Here is a 17,531-nt window from a genome sequence, read left to right as displayed (position 1 = left end):
TCCGGACCTCAAAGCTAAAAACTTTCTGCGCATGCTCAGCATTGACACATGCACATCGGCGTTTACGCGTGCGCTTAAGACCTCTTACGACTGCGCATTTGCGTGTGCGCAAGCGCAGAATACGTTTTCACGTGCGCGTTTTATGTATAACGAACGGTGTAAGCTAAAATTATCTAATTATCTATTTCAGTTAATGTTGATGATTGCGTTGTTCCTTAATTTTCGAATTGGATCCGGCTTATTATTTTTTGCAGACTGTAAGAGCAATACTAAAAAAGTAAACTTGAACTTTCGAGTATGTCAAAGAGAATTTTTGATTCTGGAACTGCCAAAGGATCGTACAAAATGAAAGTATGTTTCGATGTCCATCAAACAAAAAGTGGAATTGCTGCAAAAAATGGATAAAGACATGAAGAATGCGACAGAGAGGTTAGTGAAAACGAAAAAAATTCGATTGACAAGTTAGTCGGTATTCTCGGCACAGCAATTAACGGGACTTGAACAGCGGAACTTTGTAACTGAACAAGAAATTATGTCTGTTTATAAAATTAAAGAGAAAGTATTATCACATAAAACGAAGCAACTTAAACAACTTAAATTGAAAGAAATGTTTAATAAAGTAAACAAATAAATATTAAGCTTTTTTTTTTTTTTTTTGTAAATTTTGATACCCTTTAGATCATAATTGTTCTTTATTTCATAAATTACGGTTTCATATTTTTAATTTTAGAATTTCTCCATGGTATCTTACGCGATTTAAACTGATGATCTATAATCTGGAAAAATCGATAATCCGGAATCGCCGAAATCCCGACAAGTCCGGATTAATGACTTTTGACTGTATAAAGAAAACTATAAAAAAAAAAAAAATTAAATAAACGCTGCACCTTTATTTACGTAGTTCGAATAGGTAAATAGAAATTTTTAAAACAGTTATTCGAAAAAAACCATGCAAATTACACAATTAAAATGAAATTTGAAAAAGAAAAAATTATTTAAAATAATAATAAGTTATAATTAAAAATACAATATAAAGAATATTATTTGGAAAAAAGGAACGATGGTGACTTTTTTTCCTCTCACGGGAAAGGAAACTAGGTTGCCATATATTAAGAAGTTCGCCAAGTGAACTATTCTTGGTGCAAACTGACAAAATAGTGCCAACATAAATTTGTGAATTTCTCCGTAAATTTTGCTCCAAATTTTACAAAATTTCATATTTAGGCGTAATTTGAGTTGTAGAATCAAAATATGTAAAAAAATTGGTATGTTATTTCAGAAAAAGTCCGATTTTGTGTCAAAATACCTATGTTAGAATAGTGCTATATACAAATCTAATATATATCCTAAGTCGCGCTTTCGAGACATGAAGAATGCGGTTTGAATTTTGTCAATCGGCCCAGTAGATTGGGAGATATAAGACTGTCCCCCCCCCTTTTTTTTTTTTTTTTTTTTTTGAGCAGTGTACATCTGCCTTACTTGCTATGCATCTCTCGCAATAAGACGTATCCATTTAAAGTGGGTTATTGCCTTTCTCTTATCTCTGGACCTTCCTTAAGGGAGAGTCTGCTTCCAGCCACCATAACTCATCCTAGTTTCTGCCAAGGGCATTTTTTTTTTTTTTTTTTTTTTTTTAATAATTTTTGAGGCCTTTACAAAACCATACAGATGTGGCATCTACCAGATGCTGTGTTTGAAAAGAAATCACAGATCATTAACCTGCCGAGTTAAATAGTTAGCTCTCTTTTATTCACACTACCCAAACAACTGAATGCAGATGATTTTTCTAGCACCCCGAAAAGCGGCTACTAATATACATGGATTTCATTAGTTACTCCAAAAATATTGTTACTTAGTAATTAAAAAATAGAATAATTATAATTTTAGTTATAATAAGAAAAACGCTGTAAAACCTTTCTTTTATTCTTCTCCATAAAAATGGTTGAAAATATTTTATCTTCCAGGAGACCCCATTGGTATGATTTTGTTGTTGTTGTTTTAAAGGTCTATAAATAAATAGATTAGTTTAATTTAATTGAAAGGTGTTGTTTTTATTTGTTTCCAGCCATCATACACTCTTGCTAACCAAGGTTATTGCCCCATGCTAAGTTTTTGCCTTTTTTTTAAAGCAAAATCATTACAAATGCTGGTGTGAATAATGCCTTAGAAGTATTAAGGTTAGGAATGTAGCATTGGTCAATTTCAAAGAACATTATGTATGATCCTCTTATAAATGAACTTTTGCATAACATTTGCCAACATTCCACTAGCAGTGATATTTTTCAGAATCAAAAAAGTGTGAAAGTATGTATTTATATGTTTCTAGTTATATTAAATTAGTTAAATAAAATTTGCTATTTTGAAGGATATTTTTCCTCATCATTTAATATTATTTGCTTGATGTCATCAAAATAACCATGGATAAACATCATCACGTGAAATGGTGTATACTTGTAATACATGCTTGAAAAAAATCATTCGCATGCAATGTATAATTTTTTATTTAACTGGAAAAATAACCTTTTACTGTTATTAAATTGTATTATTTCACTTATTAACTAAATAGAAAACTTGGCAGTAACTTAAAAAATTTGAAAAATCACCATTTCCTTATTTAACAGACATGCTGCTCAGCAAATAAACACTCTGTTGTGTATTTGTACCTTTGTTCCATGTAATAACTTAATTAATTATTTTGTTATTATCTTTTTATATCTTAGTTCAAACCTATTTTTCTTGGAACGGTTGACCCTAGCAGTGATGCAGCCAAGTACAAGCGAACTGTAAATACACAGAAGTGTATTCGTGCTGGTGGGAAACATAATGACCTAGATGACGTTGGGAAAGATGTATATCATCATACTTTTTTTGAAATGTTGGGTAACTGGTCCTTTGGTGATTTTTTCAAGGTAACAGTGTTTTTTTTTTTTTTTTTTTCTTTTTTTGTAAGACTCCACATCTATATACTCTTAACTGTTGTTGTCATTCATATGTTTGTAATCAAATGTGTATGTTGAAGCATTTGTGTGTTTCAAAATAAATAAATTAGTAAATTTTTTTGAGATATTTACAAATTTAAGAGTAGTATTAATGTTTATAACAGGGTGGCCAAACTTAATGATAGTAAAAGCTGCAAGCCTATATTTATATCATTTTAAAAGGAATGGGTAAAATAGATTTCAAATGGAGGAGGGGAACCTGATTTGAAACAATCATTCAGTGACAATTTGTCTTCAGCACAAAATGATGTGTCAAAGACATGTTTGCTGTTTTTTTTTTTTTTTTTTTTTTTTTTTTTTTTTTTAATAAACACTTGATGCAGTGAAAAATTAAATACTCTGATTCTTCTGTGATTTCTTCTTGCAACAGTTGATCTATCACAACTTTGTAATGTTCATGAAACTTCAGATTCTTCTTAAATCTGGATCAGAGTGATCAGATAATTTTTCTGCTAACTCAAAATTGTCCTGTAATTTCCCTGCATATTTGCTCCATGCCATATGTTGTCCTGAAATGTAACGGATTCTCAAAATTTTCTAAAAGTAACATTGCCTTCTAAGCTGTGATTTATCAGATTTATTAGGAAATCTCAAAACTTTCATTTGCTATAAATTTCTCATCAATTCATATATTGAATTAACTCTAAATTATTTTTAACTTGTATCAAATTTGTGTGCTGTTAAATGTTTCTGATGCATTACATGTATTTTCTGTTCCATTTCCAGACCATCCCAATTAAGTTTGTACTGCCACTTATAATTCAGAAAATCAGCAGAACCTTCCTGTAAAGCATCCACAAACATCTATCCATCCAATTATAAAGCAAATCTAACTTTTAAAGAATTTCTTTACAAAATTATTTTGTAAAATCAGTGCTATATTTTTATTTTATGTTATATTTTTAAATAATGTTATCAAGTTTCTAAACTAGCAAAAAATTAAATAAAATGATTATATTTAAACATTGATCAGTTTAAGTGAATTAATAACTTTGTAGAGAGAAATGAAATAAAATGATTACATCCTTTTGGACATTGAGTTATGTTAGTTAACCACATTTCATATGTATAGTTTATTTGCAAAAGAACCTTGCACTTACCTTGTAAAGCCATGCTTTGGCCACCTAATACAGTACAAAGTCTTTAATCTGGACTCGTCGGGACTTCAGCGATTCCGGATTATGGGTTTTTCCGGATTATAGATCATCAATTTAAATCTGGTAAGATGGCATGCAGAAATTATAAAATTAAAAATATGAAACAGTAATTTATGAAATAAAGAGCAATTATGATCTAAAGGGTATCATAATTTACAAAAAAAAAAGCTTAATATTTATTTGTTTTTACTTTATTAAAAATTTCTTTTAATGTAAGTTGTTTAAGTTGCTTTGTTTTATGTGCTAATACTTTCTCTTTAATTCTTTACACAGACATAATTTCTTGTTCAGTTACAAAGTTCTGCTGTTCAAGTCTTGTAATTGCTGTGCCGAGAATATTGACTAACTTGTCATTAGAAATTTTCTTGTTTTCACTAACCTCTCTGTTACTTTCTTCATGCTTTTATCCATTTTTTGCAGCAATACCACTTTTTGTTTGATGGACATCGAAACATGCTTTCGCTTTGTAGATCCTTTGGCAGCTCCAGCATCGGAAACTCTTTTTGACATAATTGAAAGTTCAAGCTTACTTTTTATAAAATTGCTCTAACAGTCTGCAAAAAATGATAAGCCAGATCCGATTAGAAGATTAAGGAACAACGCAATCTGCAACATTAACTGAAATAGATAATTAGATAATTTTAGCCTAGCTTTTACCGTCCGTTTATACATTAAACGCACGTGTGTAAACGCTATGCATCCGCAGAAAGTTTGTAGCTTTGAGGTCCGAATTATAGATCATTCCGGATTAAAGACTTTGAACTGTATATAATTTCTTATCTAAACAGAATAAAATTTAAGAAAAAAACAGATCTTATGCAGTGAATAACCTATTATTACTGAAATGCAAACTGACACAATTGGGACAAATACAAATCAATATTTGCCCCAGGCTTGGCTTCCATTGGTTCAGTTAGCTAGCTCTTTGCTGTTAGTTTAATATCTAATGTAAATGTTAATCGAGTTCTTTTAAATAGCTCTTCATAAAAGTACTGCCAAGGTAAATAATCCTGTGCTTGTTTGCAGTAATAAATTACTTACCTGATGTAATCATTTCTGAAATCTTTAATTTCAATACATTTTTAATGCACTCCAGTCAACGTGTGAATTATTTCTTTCCAGCATTCTTGTATTATCACTAATTCAATGCTAATTTATTAAAATTATGCATTTGCCATTGCTTCAGAAGCTGATTGCTTGATGATGTCAAAACATATCAGTTACTGGAAGTGTTATTGGTTTAGTCACACATTGCTGCTATTTCTCTTTCTAAAGCACGATGCAATGAATTTTAACTTTTGATATTTATTTTATGTAGCATATTTGAAAGCTTTTTTAGATGTACAGCAGGATTGCTATTGGTAAATATTATTGAACTAAGATGTTAATTTTGTCAATAAATAATCTTTGAAAAATATACCATTTTTAAATAACTGCATGATAAAATTTATATTCAACTAATACAGAAAAGTATATACTCAGTGTTTCTAATTTCTCTATGTGGAATATTACTAAGGCTATTCTGTATCCTCATTTTCTCAGATATGTCCACATTTTCAAAGATTAAATTAATGTCCTGGAGAAATTTTTGAAATCAGTCTAAGATTCCAGAAAATTGCCCCCACCCCACTGTTTTCTATATTTGCTTTTAAAAAATAAAACTCTGCTTCCAGAGATATAGGTTTAGAGAGACAGGATATAGGTTTGGAAGAAGAAAATAAAAATTTTAAAATAAAATTTAGTTATGCTGTTGAAAATCTGCACAATGGTTGCTTAGAATATCTGGATATGTGGTTTTGTTTCATTCAAGAAATTTTCTTGTTCCAAATGGATGAAACTTACCTACATATAAACAAAAGTTGGATTAATCATGGACTAAATCAACTATAAATGAATCAATATTAATGCCAGCAAGCATTTTAGCCCTGTGATGTAGTCTCAAATTCAAAGCAATATGCAAGTATGAAGTCAAAATTATTTTATGAAGAGTGGGCTTAAAAATTATTGAAGGTCATCCTAAAAATCATTCAGTTCTTGGGCATGAATGTTAAAATTCCTGCCCTCAGTGCTTATGTGAAAAATCTATTTTCTTAAATTTGAATGATCTAAAGAGAGGAACTGATCACCTACTGAGGAGTCAGTTAAAGGACTAGCTATAATGAAATACATCTTCACTATTTCTTCTGTGTCATCTTCACGCACTAAAACATTTAGACATTTTAAAAGCAAACCAGATTAATAGAGAAGTATTCGCAGGCTATATAAATGAAGTTATCTATTAGAACATGTAAGAAATTGAAATATCTATAAAAAAAAAAGTTTTTTAATTTTGTATGCATAGTCAAGTTATATTAGTTTAGGCTGTAGTTATAAAAACATATCATAAATTTTGATTTTAAATGTTTGAAATTAAATGACTTATTCACATGTAAATTTGCTTAGGAAAGATGTTATCTAGGATTTGTTAGAATCCAACTGGTTGCTCGTTTTTATATTTGAAGGTATGGCCATACTGGGTACTTTTATTTTTGTGCTTCAGATTAGGGTAACTCTAACTGTTCTGAATTTCTAAACAATTAAAAAATTAATTTCTTAACTTAGTGTGTCATGGTTGCACCCCCTTTTTTTACAGTGTATAAAATTGCTATTGCTCTTCCCATTTGGGGGGGGGGGAATGCTTATGAAAAAGAGAGACCTCTACCTGATTTGCCCTCAAAATCTCTGCCAAACTAAATTTTTTTTTTTTTTTTTTTTTTTTTTTTTACATAATATTAATTTTTTTATCCCCATGTTTCTCTTCTGTTTGACTGGAGTACTAGGTTAAAAAAAGAAACAGTTTATTTATTATAGCTATACATAAAGTGTTTGTGTATGTAGTCTTAAGCCTGAACATAGTAACTTTGTTGTTTTATTGCATTATTTACTGAGTGGGTAATGATTTTATAATTAGAGAGAGATATGTCATTGGTCCTGGGAACTTCTAACAAAAGTTTTCAAGTTACCTAGTGAACGGCTATATGTCACATATTTTGGAGGTAATTCTGCTTTGGGCCTAGATCCTGATGATGAATGCAAAGAAATTTGGAAAGAAGTTGGGTGAGTTCCAATAAACATTATTTAAATGTCTTGTTGACCCACCCTTAATTGCAAAATCATTGCACTTTTCTCCCGTTGAAGAGTATTTAAAGCTTTGTGTCATAATATTTGATAGCCAGTTTAGTTGGCATAAATGTTTAAACTCAATCTAAAAAAAGAAAAGTCTTATTAATTTTTATGCTAGTATTCATTTTAATTTATTTTTTACCTTGTTTTTGTCTTGTTTTGGAGTACCTGAGTACTAATTGGATAATTATAAACTTCCACATTAAATTCTTAAATGAAATGAATGTGTCTTGATTTTGAAAATTTTCCAATTTGGTTTAAAGCAGGGCCACTAGGCTCCACAATGCATATAGTTGTGGAGAATTCTAGAATGTAGAGGAGCCCTGTCATGCATAAATATTAGTAATAACAGATTGAATTTTGCACTAAAGCAGTATTTCTGTGTTTAAAATTGTTGCAACCTTACATACACAAAAATTTGTATTTAATAATTCATTTGATTTGATCATAATGTGATAAAATTTTGTCATTATGATATATTTTATATTTGTGCTGTAATAATCTGTCGTGCTGCGAGGTAATAATGAAGAGCAGTACTTTTTGTTTTTTATTTGCTAGAGTAATATTTTATAAATGTAGCTCAAGTTATAGATTGGGAACATTTATAAAGTGTGAATGTGAACATGGAAATGAATGAGGAAATACTATGAATAGCCTCAGCGTCTGTTGCATGTTATAGAAATATCTATTTTTCAGCTGTAGGAAACACACACAAAAAAAAAAAAAAAAAAAAAATCATTGCAATCTTAAATTTCCTCAATATGTAATCAACTTAAGTCAGTTTTATATCCAAGAATATGTCCATTGATTATAGATAGATAGTAGTATTTTAAGGAAGTTTGATAGATATTTTATAAAAAGAATGTGGCATTTCCTAAAAGTGAAGAAACAAGATGTTTTAGCATTCATTGCTTTTGTTATTGGCCTCCAGAGAGCAAGAAGATGCAGCTCTGTAGAAGAAGAAAATACAGAGAATGGCATGAAGAATTTCTTTACATAACCACAAATTACCTTTCAGCCACATACATCAGTGACACCCAAATAGTAGGTCAGGGACAATTTTTGATTGATTTAAAAAATGTTTTGGAGTACTCTGTTCCTTAGAGTATAAGTGCATGTATCTATATGTAATTACAAATTTATAACCATTACTTCTTTCCATAGTTGTAAATGTTTATTTATTACCTTAGTGTTACATTATTTTCTCCAGAGCTTCCCCCCCCCCAATCCACCTTTCCTAATTAGTAATTCTATGAAAGTGAGTCATGACAAAATGCATCTTTATACAGATTGTATGGCTAAAAAGGTATGTGTCTGAAAGTTCAGTGTTCAAAATTAAGGACTTTTAGCACAATATCAAATTGGAAAGATAGAAAAACAAATTTTCTGAGAGACTGTTTTCTATTGTAATATTTGTGGTGGGGAAAATAAAATCTTTTTTAAGAAGCATTTAAAACCATTTTGTGGGCAGTGGCTACAAAGTCAAGCCCATCTAGAAGTAATTTTTTCTCTAAGTGTGCAGTGGTTATCTTTGTTAGCAATCTGCATATATTGAAGCCGAAATGCACAAAAATCGTTACAGATGGCAGCACTATACATTATTATCGAATTATGGTCTCTGATGGGGTGTTGAACTTCTACATTCTCTGCATAAGTACTGCAAATTGAAATTTTATTGTTTTAAATAATATTTCTAATTTATGCAAAACATTTTGACAGTTTTAATGTATATTTTTCTATCATTTAAATCAAACTAATTCACAAGCAAAAACAATTCATTTTTACTAGGTTTTGGGGAAGTTTTTGGACATGGATACAGGGTTTATCCACTGCCCTTTTAAGGGAGTAATACTGACCTTGGAAACGCTGCATTGCCTCTACCTGAGAGAAGAGTTATGTTTGACAGTTTTATATTTCTGTAGAGGTGTAAGTGATGAGGTTTTGGTCTTGATTTGACTTTCAGTTTTTTTCTGTTCGGCGAGAATGTTCATATTTTTTAGAGAGACGATATTTAGAATACTTTCTCTATGTGGATACTTTTTTTTATTATTTTAAATTAGCTTTCTGCTTTTATAAGATTATAATGCATTTCTTTTATTATTTTAATTTTGACGTAATTTTTTTTATTACAATGTCTGGAAAGAGCTTATCTGTACAAAAGGCTCTTGCTATTTTTGAAAATTTGCCATCAGATAATGGTTCAGCAGTATCTAATGATAGTGATACTGATGAAGACTTTACTCAAGACTTTGTGGACTTTACTCTAGAGGGAAATATTATTTCTAGTTCTGATGATAAAGAAATTTAAAAGTTACAGCTTCCCTCTACTTCTCAGCCACAAGTGAAATGGAATAAGCATTTTACTGTCAGATCTCTGCCATAATTTACAGTAGACAGTGGTCTGTGTTCTGAAGTTTTAGAAATGCAAAATCCAACTCCTCTTGGAGTATTTTTTATGTTTATTACAGTAAAATTGTATTATTACTTTATTCCTCAAACATTTTGTATTTAATTATCATTAAAATTGTTATTTTCATAAATATTAATTTCTCATAAAAAGAGGTCATAAGTTGAATTAATTTTGCAATAACAGGCTAGCTAAATGTTTTAAGTGTGTAGTGGCTATAACCTCTAGCCATGCCCTAGACAAAAGACCCCTAATCTGAAAAATTATTTACGGCCAAATAATGTTTAAGATGGTTGAGAACATTATGTTTATAATGTACTTTATCACAGAAAAGAGTATTTTAGCTTTACGCCCGCTAAAGGGTTAAAAAAAATTGAAGATTCTAGCCAAAGGAAAGTGTTTGCAAGTTGTAAATGCCAAAAAAAAAAAAAAAAAAAAGCTGTGTTGAGCAAGCATTTTCAACAAAGCAGCAGGATCTGAAAAATGATTATGTATTTAACAATGGCATTCAGAATGAATTAATTACAATAATTTAATGAAATTCCTATATTATTAAAACAGGGTTCGTAGGGTCCTTAAAGTCCTTAATTTCTGCCAAAATCGGCAGAAGGTCCTTAATTTTAATCATCTGAAATTTCTGTTTTGTTTTTATGACTGCTGCTTTGAGTGTGAATTATTATGGTGGAATGTTTTTGACAATTAGCTAACAAATATGATTATCTTTTGAATGGGTTCATAGGTTATAATTTGTTCCTATTTCTAATGTGAAGGGTAGGATACTGGAATTTCTGAGCAAGAAGTCAAAAAAACATAAGCATTTCAAAATTATATCATTTTCTCTAATGAAGAGCGTTTAAAGAATTTTCTGCTTTTGAGGATGTAAATTCTTTTATTAAATGGCTCTAAATTTGGCAACTTATCAACATTTTGGGAATTTTAAGATAATTTCTATAGAAAATTTTCAATTCGGAGATCTGGGAATTTTTCGACGATTTTTTTTTTTAAAACATTATAACATTGATAAATTTAACTAAAATAATAGTAATATATTTAAATTGCATTTTAGAAATAACATTAAAATAAGACTTTTTTTTTTTTTTTTTTCTGTCGTGTTATAAAGTGGCATTATTTTCCATTTTGGCAACTTATTATATAGTATTTTAATCTGAAAAATAAACAAGGTCATAAATGCTATAAAAGACAGTTTACAAAACAATTCATTGCAAAAGCAAAATAGCTATATAATTAATTAAAATTTTCTTCCTTTTAATTTTTTTCATGGTAAGAATTTTTCCCATGTAATTGTCTCAGAATATTCAGAATTGTCAGAATATGTATCAGTTTTTTCTATAAAATTAATTTTCCACTTTTTCCCCCACCCCCAAAATATTTATAGCCCTTTTTCTCTTGCAGAATTAAGTAAGATTAATTTTTCTTTAGGATTTTAAGCATTGCTACTTGGAAAGTTAAGAAGGATTTGAAGGCAAGATTTACAGATCCACAATTCTAGAAGGCTCCAGAAAAAATTGACAAAAATAAAATGTCTTCATTGTATTAACACATAATGGATGTATTTTACAGAAAGTTTGTGATGAATTTCTTACATTTGAGGGAATTTTTGGAAAAACAATGAAAACAATGTTTGAATGTTGTACTTCTGATACTAGAAGTCTTTTTCTTAACATGTTTATCTTCCCTTTATTTTCTCAACTTTTCACTAGACACAAGTATGGAAAATACCAAAAATTTTTCTAATCTTTTCGCATGGACAGGCATTTATAAAAAAGAATTTTTCTATTAATAAAGAAGTTGATAACTGGCAATTTAAAAGATTCACCTTATATGTCTCAATGGAGCATACACAGGGCTGGCACAAGTTGTTTTCTCAACTGATACAGTCTCCATGGATCCTAAATTCTGAAAGTTTTGCCTTGTGTAGATGTTGTTGCTCGGTGTGTCACTAAATTCTAAAAATTCTGCCTCATCAGCCCTGAAACCAGCCCTTACTTATACATCATTTCATATTTATCAGCTTTTTCTGTACATTCTAAATGCATTTGTTTTTTTAGAATAACATCTTTAATTAATTAAAAAAATTCTAAAGTGAAGAGGAAACGAATTGAAGAAAGAAATTGAATGCATAAAGAGGAAGAAAATTATGCTTTGATGATATGTGCAGTTATTATTATGCAAATTAACCAATGTTTTAGAATTTTAGCCTTTACTATAAGTTCCCCTTTCCGTTTCTTCACCATAATGCAAATCAGATAGTTTTTAAACTGAGGTTTTGGGACTGAACGACAGAGTGTTTTTGCCCTCCACTTGGATGTTGCATTAATTTCTGTGAGCTCTGATTCTGTGTAATTAATTATTCATCTTTGCATTATCATCGCTAATATTTGAATTTGTTATCACCATAGAGTTACTGAGCCAGCTTAGATTAAAATTAAATTGTGTAGTCTTTGACTACTAGTCTACATTTTTAGTTTGAATTTGACTGTTCCTGTATAATTGCATCACCACAAGCTGTTGTTGATTTTGTCAACATAGTAACATGCCTGTATGTAAAATTGAGAACTGGTACTCTTTCCAGTCTTATATAGTTTTCCCCAGGCCGCCGAGTAGTTTTCCAGTAGTTTGCATTTCTCAAAATTAGTGGAAGGCTTATACAGTTAAAATTATATCTAAGAGCCAGATACGGTTACATTTACATATAGGGATCAATTACAGTACCAGTTACAGTTATATAAGGACTGGACCAAATGGTCATTAAGTCTGGTGATTTAGTGACAAATTAGGCACAAAAACCATCACCAGGTGAGCAATATATTGTCAGTTTAGAGAGACAGCCTCAGTGTTAAATAGACTTTCCCGTGTAATCTTATTTTTATCACAGAGTTTTGCTTTGTTCAGATTTCTCATGGTACAGTCACACAAAATTCGTGACATTGATTCCTTCCCAAGGATTGCATAACCCGAGGCAATACTAAAATAATGATTTCAGTAAATAACATACAGTAAATAAAATGCTAAATCAATAAATAAATGCATGAATTTACAGATTTATATACAAATAATGACCACGGTCTTAGTATACTATTTACATTTTATACACTCTGATGACTATGTACCTGGCAAGCCTGTTGTAAGGAATAAATTTATGCTTAGAATTGGATGATTTAATGGATCTGAACTACGATATCATTCAGCCTGTTTAGGACTATATAAAGACCTCCCCAGAGTGACTGTAGTTTACGAGTCCTTTCCATTAAATTGGATTCCATAACCACACCTTGTCACTTTCATTCAGTTGATGTCCTGTAGCTCTCGTGCCATATCAGGTCTTTATCTTCTCTGTCGCCAAGTTGATTCACTCTTATGCAAAACTGGGCATCACTTCAAGCCATGCTTGAAGATCCTGAATGTATTCCTCAGGCAATGCAGGAGCATTTGGAAGGCAACCAACAAGAGATCACTAGAGAGATGAAGGTCACGACTGAAGAGCATTTGGGATGAAGAATAGCCAGTAGTCTTACGGGCGGTACTACAATAGACCAGTAAGAAGAGAAGTAACTTCTGATCCCTGTCCTATTGGTTTCTGGAAACTATCAGCGAGAGCTTATTAAGGATGGTTCTATTAAACCTCTTTATCATAGCATCTGATTACGAATATAAAGATGTCATTTAGGTTTTGTGTGTGCCAAATAGTTCTTAGAGCTCTTTAATTACAGATGCGGTAAATTTCCTTCCTTGGTTGGAATCTAACTGAAGAGGCACTCTGAAATAATTTATTAAGTTATTTAAACACTAAATGTGTTTAAAACAAAATTTGCAACTGAATCTCTTTAGAATTTTTATTGGAAACTATAAAAACCTTTTAAATGAATATCCTTTTTCTAATATATGCACCTGAAATTACTGCCCTTTATTAAGAAGGTGATGTTTTTAATATTTAGGCTACCTGAAGAAAGAATTCTTCCTTTTGGTATGAAGGATAATTTTTGGGAAATGGGAGAGACTGGTCCTTGTGGACCTTGTTCTGAAATACACTTTGATCGCATTGGTGGAAGAGATGCTAAAGATCTGGTCAATGCTGACATCCCTGATGTCCTGGAAATATGGAATCTTGTGTTCATACAGTTTAACAGGTAAGTACTCATGTGGAACTATTATGTTATTTTTCTCGTATTGATGCAAATTTCATTTTTGCTGTCTATCACATTTTAAATTAGCAGTATTGTAATATGAATACTGGGAAAGAACTCCCCTTTTAGGACTCTGGTCTTTCATATGTTTAATTTTGCCAAATACAAAATCATTATTTTTCATAACAATGAAAAACTCAAGTAGTTTAAGTAAATGTTACATTTTTATGACATTATTCTCTTTTAATTAGCCTATATGTTAGTTAATCCAAAATGACATTTGTAATGAAATCATGTTAGTGGAATACTCAAGTATGTAAAAAATCCTGTAATTCATCCATTTCATTCCTATTTTCTTTTATATTTTCTTTTAATTATTTTACAAGAAACTTAAAAGGGTATAAAACAAACACACATTCATAGAAGGCATTAAAAATTATTTTACTATATGAACAAAATTTAATCTGTGTTGTTTTTAATGAGAAATTTTCTAAACTATTTTTAAAACTTTCTTTTCTTTTTCTGTACATATTCTTATAGCAGCTCGCTGCATTTAAACTAATACAATGAACTTGAATATGTTTATCTAGATTTTTTTTTTTTTTTTTTTTTTTAATATCTACAACATTCAAATATTTTCTACAACTACAACAAGTTCATTCTCCATCTTTTCTTTATCAGTAAATTCTATTCGTAAATTTACTGTAATGAGATGATTATGCTATTACCCATTTCTTTACAATGGATGTTCAACAGTTTCTGCACATTTATTAAATTTGCTTCATTGTAACTTGTCTAGTGGCTGCAGTTTCATCAATGAAGATTTCATCTCTTAATTAGATGAAAAGGTGTCCAACTGGTCACTGTGCTAATTTTCTACAAAGATAGAGGATAAAATTAACAAATGTAGTAATCGAAATCATATTAAGTGAGGTATTTCTGTATTTGAAATCAATGTATGATATTTGGTTCTTAAACACACCGTAGACTGATGATCTTTATCAAAAGTTTACTTAATTTAATTTACAAGAATTTTAATTGAAACAATTTCTTGAACTTTGGCAAATAATAATGGATCAAAGTACAAATAAAAAAATTTTAAATATCACTTGAAATAATATCATATTTTCTAAAAACCAGTGTTGACAATACTATAAAATGTTTGTATATCTTAAGAAACTTTATTTCGCTCATAAACGTATATTTATCCGCTGCGTTCAAAAATGTATTTTTTAAAAATAATAAAAAAAAAATCATGTAAAAATACAAAAGTGGTATATTTGCAAAACTTGCATATTTATAAAATTGTTTATTGTGTCATTTTTGAAATGGCAGAAATGTGTAATTATGTAAGCATTGTGCTTATATGAAATAGAAAATAGAAATAATTATTTAGTAATAAGTAATTAGCACTTTCAGCATTTCTAAATGATTTTTGAATGATTATATACATCTCTCAATAGTGTATTTATTATTAATTTATAACATGTAAAATAAAAATTTTTATGGTATCCATTTTCCTAAAGCATGCACCTTTCAAAGTCACCAGTATTTATCAGAATCTAACTAAAGAATGATACAGTCAAAAGTCTTTAATCCGGACTCGTCGGGACTTCGGTGATTCTGGATTATCGATTTTTCCGGATTATAGGTCATCAGTTTAAATCTGGTAAGATGGCATGCAGAAATTATAAAATTAAAAATATGAAACTGTAATTTATAAAATAATGAGCAATTATGACCTAAAGGGTATCAAAATTTACAAAAAAAAGCTTAATATTTATTTGTTTACTTTATTAAATATTTCTTTCAACGCGCGCATGCGTAAAGCATACATTATGCAGAGCCGAAATTAGAAAATTGCAACCAGAAAACTATTTGATTTGTATTCGTGATATTTATAATGACGAGGAATTTGATTTAAATCATATCAAAGACGAAGTACATCGAGATGAAATACTACATTTAATAAGAAATTATAAGCCGAATAAAATAAAACATCTGCCATGAAGATAAGGATAATGCTGACAGATCAACTTCCAATTGATTGCGCGCAGCGTCATCCCCCCTCCCCGCAGAGCAGCGTGAAATTGATAAACATATTTCGGAATGATTAGAGAATCAAAGGATATGCCTTTATCCATTTTTTGCAGCAATTCCACTTTTTGTTTGATGGACATCGAAACATGCTTTAGCTTTGTAAATCCTTTGGTAGCTCTAGAATTGGAAATTCTTTTTGACATAATCGAAAGTTCAAGCTTACTTTTATAAAATTGCTCTTACAGTCTGCAAAAAATAATAAGCCGGATCCAATTCGAAGATTAAGGAACAACGCAATCATCAACATTAACTGAAATAGACAATTAGATAATTTTAACTTATACCGTCCGTTATACATTAAACGCGCAGCGAAAACGTATTCTGCGCTTGTGCACATACAAATGCACAGTTGTAAAGGTCTTACGTGCACGCTTAAACCCCTATGCGCATGCGTCAGAGCGGCGCATGCGCAGAAAGTTTTTAGCTTTGTGGTCCGGATTATAGATCATTCTGGATTATGGATGTCTGAATTAGCGACTTTTGACTGTATTGAATATCACTGATAATGATGACAACCTTCGCAGGTGATGATATTATCTGGAATTATGAATAATTGTTAAATTTCTGTCCTAAATATTTTAAGTTAGCTGTATTGTATAATAGTTAGCAAAGTGACAAGTCTGTAATACAGAGTACTTTATAGGTAAAAGGCTTTTATTAAATAAAATACTATACATCAAATGAGAGTTGATACATTTTTGTTTTATTTGTTTGCTTGACTAAATTTTCCCACCAAAACATTGTTAGAAAAGGTAGCCACCAAATTTCATTTCCTTAAGTATTGATTATAGAATTATTTTGAATTATAGATTTTCTTAGAATAAGGTAGAATATTTTATGGAAATATTTTTAATACTAGAGATAAGAAAGTTTTGTAAATGAAATAATCTAATTTTTTGTATAATTGCTGTATAAAAAAAGCATATTTGTGATGTGAATTGTAACAGAGTGTAAAGGGTAAATTATTGTAGCATTCATTAATGTTTTAATAGGTTAAAGGCAAAACATTTCAAACATTTACATCCAAAATTAATAGAAATATTAACAGTTAATTGTTTCATAGTGGGCACCTGCTAAATTGATAACAATTTTTTTTTTCCCCAAAGTGCGAAAGCTGACTAGTCAGGGGGGGAAAGTATGTTTAGTTGTTGATTTGTAATTGAGGTTGAAGACAAAAATTTTGATCAGTAACAGTCATCAAAACATAATTTAACTAAGAAAATTTGTTTTTGAATATCTGCAAATTTTGCATATAAGGACAGAAAACTTTATATTTATTCTTAGAAAAGCATAATGACCTTACATGTACCAAATGTTTTCCTCAGTGAGCATCAGATCAAAAGTTAGATTCATAATGAAATTGAATGGTATATTTTATATTTACAGATCCTTCTCGATTCTCATTCCTGAAACCTTATTATCGAAACTACGAGTATAAAATTTAGTATTTGAGAATTTTTCAGTATAAATGTCTCATTACTACTCATATATATGTCTCTGTTGATTTTATGGTGCTTGTGTAGTTTGGGGTTTTTATCATGATGGTGTGGTTTTCTTTTGA

At 30.0% G+C, this 17,531-nt stretch overlaps 1 protein-coding gene across 1 annotated transcript in view; it reads left to right on the top strand.

The window, feature by feature from the left end:
- Positions 1–17,531, top strand: part of AlaRS (alanine--tRNA ligase, cytoplasmic) — a 122,297-nt gene that overhangs the window by 19,498 nt on the left and 85,268 nt on the right. Inside the window, exons 3-5 of the mRNA XM_035376779.2 lie at positions 2,721–2,909; positions 7,107–7,252; positions 13,682–13,873. Of these exons, the coding sequence (XP_035232670.2) occupies positions 2,721–2,909; positions 7,107–7,252; positions 13,682–13,873 (527 nt within the window). The remainder of the gene's footprint in view (positions 1–2,720; positions 2,910–7,106; positions 7,253–13,681; positions 13,874–17,531) is intronic.

This window comes from Stegodyphus dumicola, chromosome 7, assembly GCF_044657685.1.
Source record: "Stegodyphus dumicola isolate Sdum_Otavi_A_Nest chromosome 7, ASM4465768v1".
Classification (NCBI taxonomy): Eukaryota; Metazoa; Arthropoda; class Arachnida; order Araneae; family Eresidae; genus Stegodyphus; species Stegodyphus dumicola.
The sequence above is the reverse complement of the archived record's forward strand: the minus strand, read 5'-3'. Positions and strand labels throughout refer to the sequence as shown.